Source organism: Episyrphus balteatus, chromosome 3 (assembly GCF_945859705.1).
Source record: "Episyrphus balteatus chromosome 3, idEpiBalt1.1, whole genome shotgun sequence".
Lineage (NCBI taxonomy): Eukaryota > Metazoa > Arthropoda > Insecta > Diptera > Syrphidae > Episyrphus > Episyrphus balteatus.
Window position 1 is genome coordinate 97,161,382 of NC_079136.1, and position 23,471 is coordinate 97,184,852.

At 35.6% G+C, this 23,471-nt stretch overlaps 1 protein-coding gene across 1 annotated transcript; it reads right to left on the bottom strand.

Annotated features, from left to right (window-relative positions):
• Positions 1 to 1,031: 1,031 nt before the first annotated feature.
• Positions 1,032 to 1,696, bottom strand: LOC129916676 (enhancer of yellow 2 transcription factor-like). The gene is made up of 2 exons (XM_055996775.1): positions 1,529 to 1,696; positions 1,032 to 1,467 (listed from the first exon to the last, which is right to left on the bottom strand). The coding sequence occupies exons 1-2, from the start codon at positions 1,591 to 1,593 to the stop codon at positions 1,242 to 1,244; spliced, it is 291 nt and encodes a 96-aa protein (XP_055852750.1). The 5' UTR covers positions 1,594 to 1,696; the 3' UTR covers positions 1,032 to 1,241.
• Positions 1,697 to 23,471: the final 21,775 nt, after the last annotated feature.

Genomic DNA, 23,471 nt, shown 5'->3' on the forward strand with positions numbered 1-23,471 from the left:
TACCTCAGCAACGAGAATCGAAATCCTTGAAAAATCCGGTTAGTTTTGCACAGACGAAATTCTGACTTTCCTTCATTTTTCGATTTTTAAATTTTTTTAATATATTAAAGAACATTATTTTGTGTTCAAATTCCTTAATTGATATATTAAGGATGTAGAAAAAATACTAAAACAATATTTTGTTCCAGTTTTGTATTTTAAAATTTTATTTGATGAAAATGACAAAAAAATCCGGAATGTTTTTAGCAGCACTGTACATATGTGTGTAATGGTTGATTATTTTAGTTTATCATAGTTTATGTATCAAAATATCTAGATATTTGAATTGATTGAATTAACTTACTTAATTATGATGACCGCATTCAATATCGTCTTCCAGTTAGCTCTTGGGTTCGGACTTTGTAACTCAAGTCGTCGGCTGTTTATCGTATCCTTTAACCTGGCGTTGAGGATTTAGTGTTGAAGTTTTGATTTTCTTAAGATCTACAAGTTCCAGTCATTCGAAACGTTTAATGCATAGCCAGATGTTATGCACACTATTCATGCAAACAGAAACATATGTACAACATATGAAAAACGATCGGTATCGGTGTTTCGCAAATAAATTAATGATCTGATCCGGATCACGAGGAAAATAAAACACAGCTATTATCAGCTCTATTCTGAATGAAAACTCGCAGAATTCCCTCGTTCGATTGCCCATTTCAATTTTCTTCTTTATTTGTTAATAATGATGATAAATCAAAATTTTCCGAAATTTGTGACTGGGAGTTTTGATTCAATATAAAAAAAAGATAAAATGAAACCCATCTTTTTAAAATTGATAGGTATTGGTTCATAAAGACGATATTAATAACATTAGCATCTTTTATTTATTAATTTTTTTGTTCGAAGAAAAATCAACCAAAGTAAGATTTATAAATCCCTAGAATTTGTTTGCCAGTAAACGATTTAATTCAAGGTCATCTTGGCTTAGCCTATTTTATTGAAGAGATTTTGATGAGTAAACATCTATTTCACTTATTTAAGTATTTTTGCTTGTGTATCAATTACAAAGAGAATCTGTTACATATTTATTTTCTATCGGAATAGGTACATATTTTTAAATAATTTAAATATGGGCAATTCGCCCAACTGTTTTGTATTTTGTATAAAACACCAAATTGAAAATTAATAATAAGATTAAAATTAAAAATTCTAGCATATAAAACAATAAAAAGATATAATGAACTTGAAAATGTTTAAATATCAAGTCCTTCTTGTGCGGCAAGGATTGCCTTGATTTTCATTAAAAGTTCCTTTTTGATTGCATCTGGAACAATGGAACGAGCGCTAGGAGTAACTTCTGCTACCAGCTGCTCGATTTTTATGTTTCCACCATTTTCCTTAATTTTATTCCGACACATAAGTTTGACCTGATCCTTCCACCCACACTCAGCTAGACGATTGCAGAGCAAATCCTTAAGCCTGTTAAAATAACTTTTTTTCTTGGCAAAATTTTTGATGTTAATAATTATTATGTACTTACTTTGATCGGTCACCACTTAAGATAGTTGCTTGGTCAACAGTTTTTGTAAGAGCCATTGAGGACATGTGTAAATAATTTCTCAGTATTTATTAAACAAAAATTTGCGCACTTCAATCTAAATCCAAAAGCATCGAAATCCAAATCGACAAATAAAATAAAACAAAAAATATTTTAAAGATGTCACCTTTCACCTACCAGAAAAGTCAAAACAAACGCACTATATTACCGACGTAAGGTACAGTACGAATCATCATGATAAACAGAAAACATGAGGTGCGTTCTTTTTCTAACAATAGTTAACTATGCTTGTTATGTCAAAAAATAGCCTTGTTCCATTGGAGCCAGTAGTCTACTAATATCCCTACTATAGTAGGGATATTAGTAGACTATGGGCCTTACCAATAATGAATCGCTAGACACACGTTTAAGTATCGTCGGGTTTAATTTTACCGTCGCGTTAAATTGGGTGTATACTAATAATCAAAATAAACACGCGTTTAACTAATTGTGCTTCTATTACCAGATCTATTACATTTGTTGTCAAAATGACATCATTGAAGTGACTTTTTTTGCATGTAATGTAATAATGAACAAAAACATAACTACAAAATACCTACATACCTTCATATATTTTTATTTTGATTGTAAAAGTTAAAAAATGGAGCCCAAGAAGGAGGCCAAAAGTGCATAAAAAAAGTTCATCTATCGTGAAGTACGACGATGAATATGTGCAGATCTATTTCTTTTTAAGTTTTCTTTTTCAGCCTATTCTGAAAGTAATAAATACCTATTTATTAATAAAAAAGAGAAATATTTATAAACAAATTAATGTTTCCATTTACTTATTTAATAATTTGCCGCCAATACTTTTAATTTTTCTCAACAACTTGTTTACTTGACAAATGTTTTTTTTTTTTGCTGTCAAATTACAGTGCAAATCGTGCGTTTTAATTTAACCGTGCGTTTATAGTTCAGTTTCCCAACTATAAACTTAACGTGGCGTTAACCCTTAACCTGACTATTAAATTGGTTATTGGTATGGAGAAATATTTAAAGCTCAGTTAAATATTTAACTGAGCTTTAAATTTGATTATTAGTAAGGCCCTATGAAATTACAAATAAACTCTGAAGTTGAAACTTTGGTTAGAGATTTAGATTTATTCAGATGAATTATTATATTATCAAAACACACAGTACACATAAAAAGGTAATATATTCCGGAATGACATTGGTCGCCAGATTGTCAAAACATGACTCTTTGGCGACCAATGTCAGCTACCGAATTTTTAACTGTTTAAAATACCGACGAAAAACGCAAAAAAACCGATAAACCACGCACACCACTAATTTTTATACAATTATTTACCATTTCCCGCGATGAAACACGAAGAAAATTTGTTATTTTTCAATTTATAATAATTTTAAATGACATTTTATAAATTAAAACAAAAACAAATTTCCTGTTTACTGCGATTGAAATATAAAAATTAAAGGCCGACCTGACAGATTGGTGCCCATTTTTGACAAACAAATTTTGACAACGTTCGGAATATATTACCTTATTATGTGTACTGTGATCAAAACATATGCAATGCACGTCTTGTGTGACACTTTACTTCAGACCACTATGAGGAACTGTAAACTCAGTCATTGAAGTCTGGAATAATTCATCTCCACTAGAAGACAGAAAAATCAACAACTGTATAATTTATCAATTTTAAAATCAGCATACCTTTATTTTTCAAATCAATTGGTGGTGGTTTTTGTATCATTTTTTTAAGAATTTTTTTTTTTCTAAATGCAAAAGTTGTATTTTTATTCTCCAAATGGAGCACAGAAAAAATTTTTTTTTGTTGTTGCTGTGGCTATGGTTTCACTAAAATATATAAAATGCAGGAAAAATCAAATCAAACGCGAGCCGCCATTACAAAAGAGACAAAACTTTGTGCATTGCATACATCGCGCTCTTTTCCTCCCATTTGCCAAAGAAGAGTTTATTTTTTCAGGAGAAACAAAACTTCTATTTTTGGAGGGGAGAGATTTTGGTAAATAAGGAAACACATACATCCTCAAAATAAGCTTTGTTGGTGGTTGTATTTTCCCCTAAACTACTGAGGTTTGGTTTGCAGGGTAGTAGTTTACTAGCGATTTTAAATGGAACGCACTTTAAACGATTTCAATACAAATGGGGAACTTCCAACGAATGTCATTTCTGGGCTAGATGTAAACAAACGTTTTATGAACTGAAAAATAGGTTTTTTGTTGTAATTAGCATTGGAACAAATCTTTGTTTACCTCTTCACCAGTGGAGTTTGACCAATGAGAAAGAAGTTCTTCTAGTACTTTTCCACTTGGAAAAGCCCCTGCAAACCAAACCTCAGTAGTTTAGGGGAAAATACAACCACCAACAAAGTTTATTTTGAGAATGTATGTGTTTCCTTATTTACCAAAATCTCTCCCCTCCAAAAATAGAAGTTTTGTTTCTCCTGAAAAAATAAACTCTTCTTTGGCAAATGGGAGGAAAAGAGCGCGATGTATGCAATGCACAAAGTTTAGTCTCTTTTGTAATGGCGGCTCGCGTTTGATTTGATTTTTCCTGCATTTTATATATTTTAGTGAAACCATAGCCACAGCAACAACAAAAAAAATTTTTTTCTGTGCTCCATTTGGAGAATAAAAATACAACTTTTGCATTTAGAAAAAAAAAAATTCTTAAAAAAATGATACAAAAACCACCACCAATTGATTTGAAAAATAAAGGTATGCTGATTTTAAAATTGATAAAATATACAGTTGTTGATTTTTCTGTCTTCTAGTGGAGATGAATTATTCCAGACTTCAATGACTGAGTTTACAGTTCCTCATAGTGGTCTGAAGTAAAGTGTCACACAAGACGTGCATTGCATATGTTTTGATAATATAATAATTCATCTGAATAAATCTAAATCTCTAACCAAAGTTTCAACTTCAGAGTTAATTTGTAATTTCATGGTGTAGTTTCAAAAGATTTAGATTTACTAGGAACAAACTACTTCTCTTACGTACAAATTTCACCACTTAATTACGTACTTCTAGATTTGAGGAGAAATGGAGTTTCAGTGGTTTTTCTGTAGGTAAAAAAGTACTGGAAAATGTACATCAGAACCACTTCCAGATGTGCTTCGCTGATGTACTTTTGAAGTACTTTGTCTGTACTTTTAATGGAGGGGAAATTTATTTCATCTTGCATGCAAGAAAGAGATAGATGCTTCACAACGGCGTATACAAGGGGGGGGGGTCACGGGGTCATGACCCCCCCCCCCAAAGAACTCAGAACTTAAAAAAGAATTTGTTATGTGATACTGAAATCTCTCGAGTAAGATTATTTTCAAAATGTTGAAGTTTTAGAACATGAACGAAAATTAAAGGTAAAAAAAATGTTTGGTATTCAAACAAACTATTTTACCATATTTTGGGGATGTGGTCATATTTTTAGCGAACGCTATGCTGGATTAGGATTATTTTGATTCGTTCGATAATATTAGTTGAGCTGTGCTGTAGAGTTTTGTATGGAAACAAAATCCGGATAAGTATTATATTCAAAGCTTTTTAAAAGAAATTGAATCTAGTAGGTACACAAAAATAATATCTCAAGGGCAAGACACTGCTTACCAGCAAATAAAAGAAGCAGCCATATCTTCTATTTTTTTATATGATGAAGTGAATAAAATATGTTTTAAATAGGGAAGCTTTCTGTGGCCTTGCTGTGTGGAGGTCAATTCTGTTGATAAAATTCGTCATCGGCAAAATGTTAAAGTAGGATATCATTTCTCAAATCTTTTTAGTTTTTTGCAATGTTCCAGTTCAATACATTCGTCTGATAAAATTTGGTGAATTTTGTTTGCTTACAGAATATAACAGTATTTTGTACATACTTAATTTGCTAGATCTGTTGCATTTTTTGAAACAACTATCGATTTGTTAATCATCAATGGCCAGCCAATTATAGAAGCAATGTAAGCAACCTTATCTAAGGCAATTTAAATATTATTATTAAATATCACTTAGGGCTAATTTTTTGAATAGTTAGATAAACCTAAGTTAGAGCTTATTCCTACAAATTTTTATAGTGACCTTTATTCTTCTGATAGTCTATCTGACGATTGAAAAAGCAGGGCTTAATTTAATAAATACAACTGAATGTTTTTTATATTGTAAACCGCTGATTAATACCTGAAAACGGTTGAATTTCAAAATATCGCCAAAATTATTTTTTTTGTCTTTACTATTTTAATAGAGGTATTTTAAATTCCCATACAATTTTAAAACAAAATTTTAAAAAAAATTATATTTTCAATGCAATTTTTTTTACAAAACTTTGCGATTCGTTTGCCTGAGGTTAGGAAGACTTTTAATTCAAAAGTTAAAACTGTTATCAAGTAAAAACGATTTTTATTTTAACTTTCTGGGCTAGCGGAAAACAATGAACAGTTGTTTTAAGGCAAATTATTCAATCGAAGATCTCGTACAGTACATAGGATAGCCTCAATTGGTCAAAATTAAAGCCTAGTGCGCTGCTGATAAGAAACGAAAAATCCCATACAAAAATGAAACAACGAAATGGTAAACCAAAAATTTCGTTCAACTTTTCGTTCTGTAGTACGCTGTTCGGCACAACGAAATTGAAAGTCTAAACTTCTTTTTCGCATGTGAAGGGATCGCACCAGCGATCACTTAATTAATTGCCTTAAACATAAAAACAATTAATAGAACATTCAACCTGCTTCGATATTTAATATCCATATTCCCATCGCATTACATTTCATAATCAGCCATAGCAAAGCCAATGCACAAACAACACAACATTTATATTTCCGTTGGCACACTCAGTGCATTGTGCATATAGCTATAACATCATATAGCTCATATAGTTCAACTGGCACCTTCAGTGCACGAGCTATATAATATGACACCAAATTCATATACAACAACACTTTCAATGAATGAAGAAAAAACAAACATAATTAAGGGTCGCTGACTTATGGTAGTAAAATATGCATCATAAGCAAGCTAGCCCAAAACACTTGAAGTGCATGGCTATTATGCTGATGCTGCATTTTATGGGAATTCCTATTGAATATCGAAGTATTGTTGAATAGCAATACAGGCATTTTTATTGATAAAATTTTGTATAAAAGGAGAAGAACAAAATAAAAACTTACACTTCTTATTCTACACTAAACGATTGCGTTTCACTTTAACAAGCAACTCGCTGGAGTTAAACCAATCTTGTAGTAATATAGACGCCCTAAAGAGCTACTCGCTTTTGGGTCAAGGTTTACACGGCTACTCGCCGGACCCGTCTAAATTACTAAGGAGTAATTTTCATCTATACAGTTATCCAGCTACAGACTTTGCACGCACACAAACAATTGCCGGGGACATTCATTGTGTGTGGAAAAATGACATTTTGAGTTTTTACTTGCTCTATAGGGCAAGTATTGGTTTCGTGTCGAAAAAAAAATTTGAGGTTTTAATCAAAACCAACATTACGATGATGGAGAATTCCAAAAAAGTGGGTCTCGCAATTCCGTCCGTGCGTCTGTACGTCTGTGCGTCTGTGCGTCCGTGCGGTTGTGCGTCCATCTGTACACATTTCCACAGCCTAAACGGGTGGACGGTTTTTTTTCAAATTTGGTACAGATGATTTTTATGGAATTCTGAAAGTTGGTTTTTTTTTGTTTTTTTTGTATCTCCCCTAGAAAGTGTACCTCCCATACAAATTTTTCAATTCAAACCAAATAACTCGAAAACGAAAAATCTTGAATTTGTTGCTCCATGATTTGACCATCAAATCGTCTGCAACAGATGCATTTTTTGTATAGACTTTTTATCTATAATTTTTTTCAAAAAACTAAAAACGCCAAATTAAAAACATGATTTCATGCACTGCAAAAAGTAACTTTAAAATTCTCCATCGCTTTTCATTCCAGCCTTAAAGTCCAAAAACTAGTCAACTCTCACCCCTAAAAGCTGTGTGGGTGCTATCTTGACGTCAAGATAGCACCCACACCCCCAAATTTCCAAAATCTGAGTATGCAGAATTTTAGTGTTAATTTGTTGCTAATTAGTTGCTCTAATCTTGAATTTGTTGCTCCATGATTTTTTGTATCTCCCCTAGAAAGTGTACCTCCCATACAAATTTTTCAATTCAAACCAAATAACTCGAAAACGGCTCTAACGATTTTAATTAAACTTTGCAGACGTAATATTCGAAGCAATTGCAACAAAACTGCATTTTTAGTTTTTCTCAAAAAAGTCAAAAAATTGTACCTCCCATACAAATTTTTCAATTCAAACCAAATAACTCGAAAACGGCTCTAACGATTTTAATTAAACTTTGCAGACGTAATATTCGAAGCAATTGCAATAAAACTGCATTTTTAGTTTTTCTCAAAAAAGTCAAAAAATTGTACCTCCCATACAAATTTTTCAATTCAAACCAAATAACTCGAAAACGGCTGTAACGATTTTGATTAAACTTTGTAAACGTAATATTCAAAGCAATTGCAATAAAACTGCATTTTTAATTTTTTCTCAAAAAAGTGTACCTCCCATACAAATTTTTCAAATTGTACCAAATAACTCGAAAACGGCTCTAACGATTTTGATTCAACTTTGCAAACGTAATATTCAAAGCAATTGCAATAAAACTGCATCTCTATTTTTTTTTTTTTTCAAAAAAGTCAAATAAAAAAAAAATTTTTTTTTCCATTTAACAAAATTTTGCCCTAAATGTCGGCTCTTCCCCAACATCAACAAAATTTCTTTAATTTTATATAGAGGCAGCTTTTAAAATCTACAAGTAAACCAACATAAAAGTGTTTTAAACTGCAAGAGCAAGTACGTGCGACCCCAGTCGTGCATTTTATTTTGTTTGTTTTTGTTGTTCATTTTGTCATTGCATGTCTTTCTGCGATGCGTGTTTGCTTTTTTTTTCATTTATGTTTTGCAATTTTTGAGTATTTTTCGGTCCAGATTTCGCAAGCATTTCGTTGTCCTCGTGGAGACCGACGAAAAATTTCGTTTCACACCAGCAGCGTTAAGGTTCAACGCTAAACTTAAACGAATCTCATACCGTTTTTGTTTGGTTATTTTTAGAACTATACATTCGGAACTTTTCGATTCGAAATGCAAGACGCACAAATTTTAATGTTTAATATGTAGTTCAAAAAGCCCATTTTCAGGTTTATGCCTGCTATCAAAACTTTTGAAAAAAAAAAAAAAATTGGCATGACCCCCCCCAAGAAGCAAACCTGTATACGCCCCTGATGCTTCACGTATTCTTATATACAGAAAGTATATAACTGAGTTTTTTCCCGAGCTCCTATCTTTTTTCAGTGGAAAAGAATAACTTCTTTTACGTACATATTTCACCGGTTTTTTCTGTAGTTCTACGTTTGCTGGGAACGCGACACAACGCGACGTGACACGACGCAACACAACGCGACGCACAACGTGACATGACGCAACACAAGGCGACACAACGTGACATAACGCGTCACAACGCGACACGATGCGACACAACGCGACACAACGCGACACGACGCGACAAAACGCGACACAACGCGCCACAACGTGAGACAAAGCGACACAAAGCGTCACAACGCGACACAAAGCGGCACAACGCGACACGACGTGCCACAACGCGACACGAGGCGATATAACGCGACACAACGCGACACGACACGTATGTGTAGCATCAATAGTAGATAGCATCCCCGGAAGTTTTGGCTGAAAAAGATTAATTTAAAAGAAAAATCGGTCAACCTGTTTAGTTTTTACAAGTTTTTTTTCACTTCCTTTGTAGGGGGAAAGCGTTCCCTCGTGTAAGAGAGGTAACCCCTCCTAAATTTTCAGGTCCGTCAAGATAGCACCCACACCCCCAAATTTCCAAAATCTGAGTATGCAATAATTTGTTGCTAGTTTGTTGCTAATTAGTTGCTCTAATCCCGAATTTGTTGCTCCACCCCTTCCCCCTCAAAATTGATGGAAAGGGTGTGGGTGCTATCTTGACGTCAAGATAGCACCCACACCCATTAAAAACCCAACATTTCAAAAAACTGAGTACGCAATAATTTGTTGCTAATTAGTTGCTCTAATCTCGAATTTGTTGCTTCAAGATTTGACCTTGAAATGCACTTCAACAGTTTTCTCAAAAAAGCTAAATTCCCTAAAAATGAACGCACAGCGACAAAAAAGGTGTCAAATTAAAGGGCTTCTCAACACCTTTTCAAAAAGGTCTCATTCAACTTTTAAATCCATCTCCTTCATGTCCAAAATGCATTGTGGAACTTGTGGAACATATCAAAACGTCAAGATAGCACCCACACCAAGAAAAACCTAAACATTTTAAAAAATAAGTATGCAATAATTTGTTGCTAATTTGTTGCTAATTAGTTGCTCTAATCTTGAATTTGTTGCTCCACCCCTTCCCCCTCAAAATTGATGGAAAGGGTGTGGGTGCTATCTTGACGTCAAGATAGCACCCACACCCCCTTATTTCCAAAATCTGAGTATGCAGAATCTTAGGGATAATTTGTTGCTAATTAGTTGCTCTAATCTTGAATTTGTTGCTCCATGATTTGACCATCAAATCGTCTGCAACAGATGCATTTTTTGTGGAGACTTTTTATCTATAATTTTTTTTTTAAAAAAACTAAAAACGCCAAATTAAAAACATGATTTCATGCACTGCAAAAAGTAACTTTAAAATTCTCCATCGCTTTTCATTCCAGCCTTAAAGTCCAAAAACTAGTCAACTCTCACCCCTAAAAGCTGTGTGGGTGCTATCTTGACGTCAAGATAGCACCCACACCCCCAAATTTCCAAAATCTGAGTATGCAGAATTTTAGTGTTAATTTGTTGCTAATTAGTTGCTCTAATCTTGAATTTGTTGCTCCATGATTTGACCATAAAATCGGCTGCAACAGATGCAGTTTTGTGGAGACTTTTTATCTATGATCTTTTTTAAAAAACTAAAGATGACAAATGATAAACATGATGTGATACTCTGCAAAAAGTTACTTTAAAACTTTAAATCGCAATCCATTCCGGTGTTATAGGCCAAAAACTACTTTTTGATGACGTCACTTCGACAAAAAAAAAGTAGCACCTCAACGAATTAAATCCAAAAATCTGAAAATGCAGAAATTTTACTCTTTTGTGATGTTTAGATCTAATTTAGATACTAAATTTTTCCATTACGTACCTATGTAGGTAGGTACCTACCTAACTAACAAAAATATATCACATCCACAATATAAATTTCAAAAATCTGAGTAAGTATACCTACCTACAGATATTAATTGCTACAACCAATAACCACTTAAGTCGAAAAAGAAAACAAAAATTAGGTCTTACTATATAATGCTCCGCATTTTTTAATGTGCCGCAAAAACAGCTCAATCTTTTCTTAATTCGATGTAGATGGTTTTAATTTATCATAGTTAAAAAATTAGGAAGACGAGACTTTAAATTGGAAAGCATCATTAGCGCACTCAAAAATTTTTGGCTTTATTCACTAAAGCGGTTATTGGTTGTGGCCACATTGATTACTGTAACTATATAACTTCAATAGAAATTTGGTGTCTCATTGATGTTATTTAATTTAAGTTCCTAAAGGCCTCAATCCCACATTTGACCTCTCTTATATTGCCCAACGTTTTCAAAATTGAAATTGAATTTTAAAAATTAAGCACTCAGTTTTTTCAAACAAAGGAATATGATAACAATAAGCATTATTGTTACAATTTCTTGAATCTTTAAAAACTTGTACAAATTGTGAATAGTGTGGGTATTTGTATCCTAACATTTTGAAGCATTTTTCCGTGGGCTAATTTTATCTATATACATAGCCTTAATTTTGGAGAGATGCATTTCACATTCATATAATTTCATTTACTACCACTATTACATTTCTAAAACCCTCAACGCTCTTCATCCAATCAGATCGCTACCTATTTTTTTTAAACAAACAAAATAAAAATTTATCTACCTATACTAAATAAAAAAAATCACACATTGATTTTCTTAAGAATAATCGCGTGTGTATGCGTTGATTTTAATTTTGGCTCCGCCCTCGACGTCTACTTTGATGAAAATACACTATCCAAATCAGATATACCTACACGCCTACCCCCTGAAATGTTTCTTTCTTTAGTCGGTTTCAGAACTGCTCTGAGGTAAGTATGATTTGCGTTCTCTCGAGTCAAAAATATTATGACTAAGGTATATACATATATATAGCATTCGCACTTTTATTTAAACTTAACACAAACTATTTAACCTTTTCACAAATATATTTCACCTTTTAGCAAATATATTTCACCTTTTAGCAAATATAATTAAACTAAAAGCAAATCAATTAAACCCAAAAGCAAATATAATTAAACTAAAGCAAACTATTTAAACTTTTAGCAAATCTATTTAAACTAATCGCAAACTGATTTAACCTTTTCTAGAAAAAGCTTTTGGTATGGAGCTATGAAGAAGGGATGAGGATTTTGAAGCTGTCCGTAGCACTTAAGTCAACGAAACACCCCAAAAACCACAATAAGACCCTATAAACAAAATGTGCATTTCAGTTAATATGGAAAAATCTAACAACAAAAGAAACTCCTTCTAGGATTTGATGCAGTTTTTAAGAGGGGTTTATTTTCAGTATGAATCTCAGTTAACGTAATTTTTTGTTGGGTGGGACATCCGCTATTTAAAAAATCGCGTTACTCTCAATACCTCGAAAACGACTTGTTGCACAGAAAATTCGCTGATTTTTTCGGTTTGCAAATACAATTATCTTTCTTTCTCCCATATCTCATTTTCTAATGCGAGCTATACTTTCTGAGTTACATCGCGGTAAAACCTGTGTTTTTTAAAGTTTTTTATTTCCGAAAAAGTTATGTTGGTAAAAAATTAAAAGTTATTTACTCCAACTCTTATAGCATAGCTTATTAATGAAAAAAAGTCACTAACTTTAATAAAAACATACGCACGACAAGTTCTAAGTAAGATTAACATTGACCATAACTTGGTTGCAGTTATTGAAGTAAAATTGATTAAATTAGATTGCCCTAGCAATGTTATTGACATTATTCTAATTATTCTAATGTCAGCAAACTAACTAACGTTATTAAAAAAATTATAACACTGTTATCATTTTTCATTTTAAAGGTGAAATAAATTTGTGTTTTGGCTAAATAGATTTGCTAAAAGTTTAAATAGTTTGCTTTAGTTTAATTATTATATTTGCTTTTAAGTTTAATTGATTTGCTTTTAGTTTAATTATATATATTTGCTAAAAGGTGAAATATATTTGCTAAAAGGTGAAATATATTTGCTAAAAGGTGAATTATTTTTGTGAAAGGTGAAACTAATTTGTTTTTAGTTTAAATAAAAGTGCGAATGCTATATATATATACACATAGATATAGCTCGGAGGATTTCATGTGGATTTTAAATATTGATATTAGGATGAAAGTTTTTTTTTCTTTACTTTACGATGAAAATCGTTGCATTCTTTAAGGGAAACAGTAAGAAAGTAAGAATTTTAAGCCCTGATTTTTCAATCGTCACCTTAATGAAATTTGGTAAAAACCTTGTATTAGCTATAGAAAGCAATACTAAAGAGTTTTAGTAGGTATAAAAAAAATTGAGTGTGAAAGGGTGTTTTTTGCAAATTGACAGTAATTGGTCCCAAAAAGCCAATGAACCGTGTATAACGTCTAAGAACTTACCTAAGTACCTAGATAGTAGGTATAAACGTTCAATTTGTCATCGAAACAAAAAGTAAATGAATCATTGGCAGATTTTATTATCCCTTCGAAAAAACTCCCTTTGACCAAATTTTGTTTTATAAAAACACTTTATTTTTGCACTCAGTTTTTTTTTTTTCAAACATACCTAGTACCTACCTATGTACCTAATATGACAACAATAAGAATTTGTGGTTACAATACACCCACCGAAATAATTATAAAGGCAGTCGATTTTTTTCGCTTTTAAACCATATAAAGGATATTTAATTTTTACTCCTTGCACGAATAAGATGGCAAGTACATACTGGATTGTTTGCCACCCTTTATATTTATTTAATTCGTTAAACTTAATTTTAAAAATTATTTTTTGAATTTCTGGTGCGAAATAATTATAAAGGCACAGCTGATTTTCACATTAAAAGTGTGGTTTAGCGAGATCAAATGTAACCAAAAGTAAGCAAAACAGTTGGAAAATAAATTTAACCCATTATGAACATTTAATAAGTAAAATTGTTCGGTTATTTTTAAATAAGGCGTGAAAAAACCTTGACGCAGGCAGAAATGGGCAAAATTAAGGCTTACCATGAAAATTGATTGTCCAACCGCGAAAAATCTGGAGGAGTAGAAAGGTCCGATTTTGTAATTGATAATTTAATTTACAAAGATGACAAGTATGGTTACCTAAAACGATCAGGAAAGAAGCCTTTGATCGAAGAGAGAGCTAAAAGTGACAAAAAATGAAGTAATTTTCGTGAGAATTTGATAACAAGAGAAGTTTTCGTGAAAATAAACTTGGTAGTGGAAGTACGACAAGTGCAGCAAATAATTAAGTCGGACTTAAGCCATTCCTACGAAAGAAAATGTGGAAAATCGGTGTTTTTTCATTTTTCATCCCAGAATGTATACTTTTAACCGAGGCGAAGGCGGGAAAGTTTATGCCTTGATAAGAGCACCGATTTTCCACATTTTCTTTCGTAGGAATGGCTTAAGTCCGACTTAATTATTTGCTGCACTTGTCGTACTTCCACTACCAAGTTTATTTTCACGAAAACTTCTCTTGTTATCAAATTCTCACGAAAATTACTTCATTTTTTGTCACTTTTAGCTCTCTCTTCGATCAAAGGCTTCTTTCCTGATCGTTTTAGGTAACCATACTTGTCATCTTTGTAAATTAAATTATCAATTACAAAATCGGACCTTTCTACTCCTCCAGATTTTTCGCGGTTGGACAATCAATTTTCATGGTAAGCCTTAATTTTGCCCATTTCTGCCTGCGTCAAGGTTTTTTCACGCCTTATTTAAAAATAACCGAACAATTTTACTTATTAAATGTTCATAATGGGTTAAATTTATTTTCCAACTGTTTTGCTTACTTTTGGTTACATTTGATCTCGCTAAACCACACTTTTAATGTGAAAATCAGCTGTGCCTTTATAATTATTTCGCACCAGAAATTCAAAAAATAATTTTTAAAATTAAGTTTAACGAATTAAATAAATATAAAGGGTGGCAAACAATCCAGTATGTACTTGCCATCTTATTCGTGCAAGGAGTAAAAATTAAATATCCTTTATATGGTTTAAAAGCGAAAAAAATCGACTGCCTTTATAATTATTTCGGTGGGTGTATTGTAACCACAAATTCTTATTGTTGTCATATTAGGTACATAGGTAGGTACTAGGTATGTTTGAAAAAAAAAAACTGAGTGCAAAAATAAAGTGTTTTTATAAAACAAAATTTGGTCAAAGGGAGTTTTTTCGAAGGGATAATAAAATCTGCCAATGATTCATTTACTTTTTGTTTCGATGACAAATTGAACGTTTATACCTACTATCTAGGTACTTAGGTAAGTTCTTAGACGTTATACACGGTTCATTGGCTTTTTGGGACCAATTACTGTCAATTTGCAAAAAACACCCTTTCACACTCAATTTTTTTTATACCTACTAAAACTCTTTAGTATTGCTTTCTATAGCTAATACAAGGTTTTTACCAAATTTCATTAAGGTGACGATTGAAAAATCAGGGCTTAAAATTCTTACTTTCTTACTGTTTCCCTTAAAGAATGCAACGATTTTCATCGTAAAGTAAAGAAAAAAAAACTTTCATCCTAATATCAATATTTAAAATCCACATGAAATCCTCCGAGCTATATCTATGTGTATATATATATAGCATTCGCACTTTTATTTAAACTAAAAACAAATTAGTTTCACCTTTCACAAATATATTTCACCTTTTAGCAAATATATTTCACCTTTTAGCAAATATATATAATTAAACTAAAAGCAAATCAATTAAACTTAAAAGCAAATATAATAATTAAACTAAAGCAAACTATTTAAACTTTTAGCAAATCTATTTAGCCAAAACACAAATTTATTTCACCTTTAAAATGAAAAATGATAACAGTGTTATAATTTTTTTAATAACGTTAGTTAGTTTGCTGACATTAGAATAATTAGAATAATGTCAATAACATTGCTAGGGCAATCTAATTTAATCAATTTTACTTCAATAACTGCAACCAAGTTATGGTCAATGTTAATCTTACTTAGAACTTGTCGTGCGTATGTTTTTATTAAAGTTAGTGACTTTTTTTCATTAATAAGCTATGCTATAAGAGTTGGAGTAAATAACTTTTAATTTTTTACCAACATAACTTTTTCGGAAATAAAAAACTTTAAAAAACACAGGTTTTACCGCGATGTAACTCAGAAAGTATAGCTCGCATTAGAAAATGAGATATGGGAGAAAGAAAGATAATTGTATTTGCAAACCGAAAAAATCAGCGAATTTTCTGTGCAACAAGTCGTTTTCGAGGTATTGAGAGTAACGCGATTTTTTAAATAGCGGATGTCCCACCCAACAAAAAATTACGTTAACTGAGATTCATACTGAAAATAAACCCCTCTTAAAAACTGCATCAAATCCTAGAAGGAGTTTCTTTTGTTGTTAGATTTTTCCATATTAACTGAAATGCACATTTTGTTTATAGGGTCTTATTGTGGTTTTTGGGGTGTTTCGTTGACTTAAGTGCTACGGACAGCTTCAAAATCCTCATCCCTTCTTCATAGCTCCATACCAAAAGCTTTTTCTAGAAAAGGTTAAATCAGTTTGCGATTAGTTTAAATAGATTTGCTAAAAGTTTAAATAGTTTGCTTTAGTTTAATTATATTTGCTTTTGGGTTTAATTGATTTGCTTTTAGTTTAATTATATTTGCTAAAAGGTGAAATATATTTGCTAAAAGGTGAAATATATTTGTGAAAAGGTTAAATAGTTTGTGTTAAGTTTAAATAAAAGTGCGAATGCTATATATATGTATATACCTTAGTCATAATATTTTTGACTCGAGAGAACGCAAATCATACTTACCTCAGAGCAGTTCTGAAACCGACTAAAGAAAGAAACATTTCAGGGGGTAGGCGTGTAGGTATATCTGATTTGGATAGTGTATTTTCATCAAAGTAGACGTCGAGGGCGGAGCCAAAATTAAAATCAACGCATACACACGCGATTATTCTTAAGAAAATCAATGTGTGATTTTTTTTATTTAGTATAGGTAGATAAATTTTTATTTTGTTTGTTTAAAAAAAATAGGTAGCGATCTGATTGGATGAAGAGCGTTGAGGGTTTTAGAAATGTAATAGTGGTAGTAAATGAAATTATATGAATGTGAAATGCATCTCTCCAAAATTAAGGCTATGTATATAGATAAAATTAGCCCACGGAAAAATGCTTCAAAATGTTAGGATACAAATACCCACACTATTCACAATTTGTACAAGTTTTTAAAGATTCAAGAAATTGTAACAATAATGCTTATTGTTATCATATTCCTTTGTTTGAAAAAACTGAGTGCTTAATTTTTAAAATTCAATTTCAATTTTGAAAACGTTGGGCAATATAAGAGAGGTCAAATGTGGGATTGAGGCCTTTAGGAACTTAAATTAAATAACATCAATGAGACACCAAATTTCTATTGAAGTTATATAGTTACAGTAATCAATGTGGCCACAACCAATAACCGCTTTAGTGAATAAAGCCAAACATTTTTGAGTGCGCTAATGATGCTTTCCAATTTAAAGTCTCGTCTTCCTAATTTTTTAACTATGATAAATTAAAACCATCTACATCGAATTAAGAAAAGATTGAGCTGTTTTTGCGGCACATTAAAAAATGCGGAGCATTATATAGTAAGACCTAATTTTTGTTTTCTTTTTCGACTTAAGTGGTTATTGGTTGTAGCAATTAATATCTGTAGGTAGGTATACTTACTCAGATTTTTGAAATTTATATTGTGGATGTGATATATTTTTGTTAGTTAGGTAGGTACCTACCTACATAGGTACGTAATGGAAAAATTTAGTATCTAAATTAGATCTAAACATCACAAAAGAGTAAAATTTCTGCATTTTCAGATTTTTGGATTTAATTCGTTGAGGTGCTACTTTTTTTTTGTCGAAGTGACGTCATCAAAAAGTAGTTTTTGGCCTATAACACCGGAATGGATTGCGATTTAAAGTTTTAAAGTAACTTTTTGCAGAGTATCACATCATGTTTATCATTTGTCATCTTTAGTTTTTTAAAAAAGATCATAGATAAAAAGTCTCCACAAAACTGCATCTGTTGCAGCCGATTTTATGGTCAAATCATGGAGCAACAAATTCAAGATTAGAGCAACTAATTAGCAACAAATTAACACTAAAATTCTGCATACTCAGATTTTGGAAATTTGGGGGTGTGGGTGCTATCTTGACGTCAAGATAGCACCCACACAGCTTTTAGGGGTGAGAGTTGACTAGTTTTTGGACTTTAAGGCTGGAATGAAAAGCGATGGAGAATTTTAAAGTTACTTTTTGCAGTGCATGAAATCATGTTTTTAATTTGGCGTTTTTAGTTTTTTAAAAAAAAAAATTATACATAAAAAGTCTCCACAAAAAATGCATCTGTTGCAGACGATTTGATGGTCAAATCATGGAGCAACAAATTCAAGATTAGAGCAACTAATTAGCAACAAATTATCCCTAAGATTCTGCATACTCAGATTTTGGAAATAAGGGGGTGTGGGTGCTATCTTGACGTCAAGATAGCACCCACACCCTTTCCATCAATTTTGAGGGGGAAGGGGTGGAGCAACAAATTCAAGATTAGAGCAACTAATTAGCAACAAATTAGCAACAAATTATTGCATACTTATTTTTTAAAATTTTTAGGTTTTTCTTGGTGTGGGTGCTATCTTGACGTTTTGATATGTTCCACAAGTTCCACAATGCATTTTGGACATGAAGGAGATGGATTTAAAAGTTGAATGAGACCTTTTTGAAAAGGTGTTGAGAAGCCCTTTAATTTGACACCTTTTTTGTCGCTGTGCGTTCATTTTTAGGGAATTTAGCTTTTTTGAGAAAACTGTTGAAGTGCATTTCAAGGTCAAATCTTGAAGCAACAAATTCGAGATTAGAGCAACTAATTAGCAACAAATTATTGCGTACTCAGTTTTTTGAAATGTTGGGTTTTTAATGGGTGTGGGTGCTATCTTGACGTCAAGAGAGCACCCACACCCTTTCCATCAATTTTGAGGGGGAAGGGGTGGAGCAACAAATTCGGGATTAGAGCAACTAATTAGCAACAAATTAGCAACAAATTATTGCATACTCAGATTTTGGAAATTTGGGGGTGTGGGTGCTATCTTGACGGACCTTAAATTTTCTATAGCTATTTCTTGTTTAAAATGCATATAACGGCAACCCTGTAGGAGGTTTTTTGTGAAAGGGAAAAGAGCGTGAATGAGAGAAAAACAACCCAATCTTACTTGTACTGTGCCCAGAGTACAGAAAACTACGTGAGAACCATCTGAACCGAGTTTCATGCAAATTAATCCATTCTTTTAGGCCATCATCTTTATATTGGTTTTGATTAAAACCTCGATTTTTTCTAAACACAAAACCAATGCATGTTATTTCCGAGACCATTGTAATCTATCAGCTTCAATTGAATACTGCCACCACTGCAATATGACAGAATAAATCATTTGATCAAATCTGAATGCTTCGAAACCAATATATAAACACTGGTGTCAACCACTCACTTCTTAAGAAATCAGCGGTTTCCACTTCAATCAGTCAAAAGACCAAGGATTCCATTGGGTTTGTTTCGTTCATCAATTTGTAAAAGAAAATATAAAGTACTCGTACATATTTATTATCCTAAGGGCCTTACAACGAAGGACAAGAGTAGAAATATTTCAAGAAATCTTACATCCGCAAATAATAATTTTTCGATTTTTTCTTGGCTGCTCCATACAATTTAGGAAGTGAATAAATGGGTTATTTTCTTCAGCCGCCATCTCCACCCTCAAATTGAAACGCTGCTCTGTCTGCAGCATCGAAAGACGTCTGGTTGATTCTCTGATATTTCCACAGTTCGCAGAACCCTATTGGAAGGAAGTCAAACAGCACAAAAAAGTACCTGATTGAAACGACAATAGGGATGTTTTTTTCTCTTTGCGGAAGTGTGACTGAAACTCAATGGTAATTTCGTTGATGCAGAATAATAATTTAAATAAATACAAGAAAAATGAAGGGAAGGCATGATTTGATCTGCATTTTACTGGGTCAACAATTCCATTGGAGATGAACTAGGATTTCAAATTTCCGTTGTCTGTGATTGGAAACAGATGTTGTCTACATTCTTCGGAATGCAAAGCAGACGTTGATTTTATATATTTTTAAGCAGCTATTTCGTTATCCCCGCAACAAGTATCTAATTAAGAGATACACAAATAAATTTTTATTATCCTTTGTAGTTTGAAAGGTAAAATCACTGTGCTTAGAACTATTGCCATTCAAAATGTTTTTCACTAATTTTTTAATATATAACTAATCTTGTGAGACATGTCTCATAAGATATATCTCATAAGATATGTCTCATGGTACATGTCTCTCATCGAGCATATCTCACAGGACATGTTTCATGAGACATGTCTCATCGGTTATGTCTCATCGGAATTATCCCATGGGACATGTCTCATGAGACATGTCCCAAGGGATATGTCCCGTGTCCGATGAAACATGTCCCATGAGGCATGCCCGATGAGACATGTCGTCGCCCTAGTTTTGAAGTGCCGTATACGCCATTTTTACATTTTTGGGAAATCGCATACTCGGGCATGCTGGGGACATCTTCGGGACATCTTCGGGACATGCTCGGGATATGCTCGGGACATCTTCGAGACATTCTCAGGACATGCTCGGGACATGCTCGGGAGATGTTCGGGACATGTTTGGGACATGTTCGGGACATGCTTCGGGACATTCTCGGGACATCTTCGGTACATCTTCGGGACATGCTCGGGACATGCTCGGGACATGCTTGGGACATGCTCGGGACATCTTCGGACATGCTCGCAACATGCTCGGGACATTCTCGGGACATCTTCGGGACATGCTCAGGACATGCGCGGGACATGCTCGGGACATCTTCGGGACATGCTCGGGACATTCTCGGGACATCTTCGGGACATGCTCGGGACATGCTCGGGACATCTTCGGGACATTCTCGGGACATCTTCGGGACATGCTTCGGGACATGCCCGGAACATGTCGGGACATGTTCGGGACATGCTCGGGACATCTTCGGGACAAGCTCGGGATATCTTCGGGACATGCTCGGGACATTCTAGGGACATCTTCGGGACATGCTCGGGACATGCTCGGGACATCTTCGGGACATTCTCGGGACATCTTCGGGACATGCTTCGGGACATGCTCGGAATATGCTCGGGACATGTTCGGGACATGTTCGGGACATGCTCGGGACATCTTCGGGACATGCTCGGGACATGTTCGGGACATGCTCGGGACATGCTCGGGATATCTTCGGGACATCTTCGGGACATTCTCGGGACATCTTCGGGACATGTTCGGGACATACTCGGAACATGTTGGGAACATGCTCGGGACATCTTCTGGACATGCTTCGGGACATGCTCGGGACATGCTCGGGACATCTTCGGGACATGCTCGGGACATGCTCGGGACATGCTCGGGATATGCTCGGGATTAGCTTAGGACATGCTCGGGACATGCTTCGGGACATGTTCGGGACATACTCGGAACATGTTCGGAACTTGCTCGGGACATCTTCGGGACATGCTTCGGGACATGCTCGGGACATGCTCGGGACATGCTCGGGACATGTTCGAGACATGCTCGGGACATCTTCGGGACATGCTCGGGACATGCTCGGGACATGCTCGGGACATGCTTAGGACATGCTCGGGACATGCTCGGGACATGCTTCGGGACATGTTCGGGACATACTCGGAACATGTTCGGAACTTGCTCGGGACATCTTCTGGACATGCTTCGGGACATGCTCGGGACATGTTCGGGACATGCTCGGGACATCTTCGGGACATGCTCGGGACATGCTCGGGACATGCTCGGGACATGTTCGGGACGTCCTTGGGACATGCTCCGGACATCTTCGAGACATGCTCGGGACATTCTCGGGACATCTTCGGGACATGCTCGGGACATCTTCGGGACATGCTCGGGACATGCTCGGGACATCTTCGGGACATGCTCGGGACATGCTCGGGACATGCTCGGGATATCTTCGGGACATGCTCGGGACATCTGCGGGACATTCTCAGGACATGCTCGGGACATTCTCGGGACATCTTCGGGACATGCTCGGGACATCTTCGGGACATGCTCGGGACATGCTCGGGACATCTTCGAGACATGCTCGGGACATGCTCGGGACATTCTCGGGACATCTTCGGGACATGCTCGGGACATCTTCGGGACATGCTCGGGACATCCTCGGGACATGCTCGGGACATCTTCGTGACATCCTCGGGACATGCTCGGGACATCTTCAGGACATCCTCGGGACATGCGCGGGACATCTTCGGGACATGCTCAGGACATCTGGCTCGGATCTTCGGGACATGCTCGGGATATCTTCGGGACATGCTCGGGACATATTCGGGACATGCTCGGGACATCCTCGGGACATGCTCGGGACATATTCGGGACATGCTCGGGACATGCTAGGGACATCTTCGGGACATGTTCGGGACATCCTCGGGACATCTTCGGGACATGCTCGGGACATCCTCGGGACATGCTCGGGACATGCTCGGGACATCTTCGGGACATCCTCGGGACATGCGCGGGACATCTTCGGGACATGCTCAGGAGAACTGGCTCGGGACATCTTCGGGACATGCTCGGGATATCTTCGGGACATGCTCGGGACATGCTGGGGATATCTTCGGGACATGCTCGGGACATCTGCGGGACATTCTCAGGACATGCTCGGGACATGCTCGGGACATGCTCGGGACATGTTCGGGACATTCTCGGGACATCTTCGGGACATGATCGGGACATGTTCGGGACATGCTCGGGACATCCTCGGGACATGCTCGGGACATCTTCGGGACATCCTCGGGACATGCTCGGGACATCTTCGGGACATCCTCGGGACATGCGCGGGACATCTTCGGGACATGCTCAGGAGAACTGGCTCGGGACATCTTCGGGACATGCTCGGGATATCTTCGGGACATGCTCGGGACATGCTCGGGACATGTTCTGGACATGCTCGGGACATGCTCGGGATATCTTCGGGACATGCTCTGGACATGTTCTGAACATGTTCGGAACATCTTCTGGACATGCTCGAGACATGCTTGGGACATGCTCGGAACATCTTTTGGACATGCTCGAGACATGCTTGGGACATGCTCGGGACATGCTCGGGACATGCTCGGGACATGCTCGGGACATGCTCGGGACATCTTCGGGACATGTTCGGGACATGCTCGGGACATCTTCGGGACATGCTCGGGACATCCTCGGGACATGCTCGGGACATATTCGGGACATGCTCGGGACATGCTAGGGACATCTTCGGGACATGCTCGGGACATCCTCGGGACATCCTCGGGACATGCTCGGAATATCTTCGGGACATGCTCGGGACATGCTCGGGACATGCTCGGGACATGCTGGGGATATCTTCGGGACATGCTCGGGACATCTGCGGGACATTCTCAGGACATGCTCGGGACATGCTCGGGACATGCTCGGGACATGTTCGGGACATTCTCGGGACATCTTCGGGACATGATCGG

Bases quoted from the DNA above. Each gene is read 5' to 3' on its own strand.
- LOC129916676 (XM_055996775.1), bottom strand. From the start codon at position 1,593: ATGTCCTCAATGGCTCTTACAAAAACTGTTGACCAAGCAACTATCTTA. The intron at 1,468-1,528 runs GTAAGTACATAA...TTATTTTAACAG, and splicing joins TTAAGTGGTGACCGATCAAA to GCTTAAGGATTTGCTCTGCA.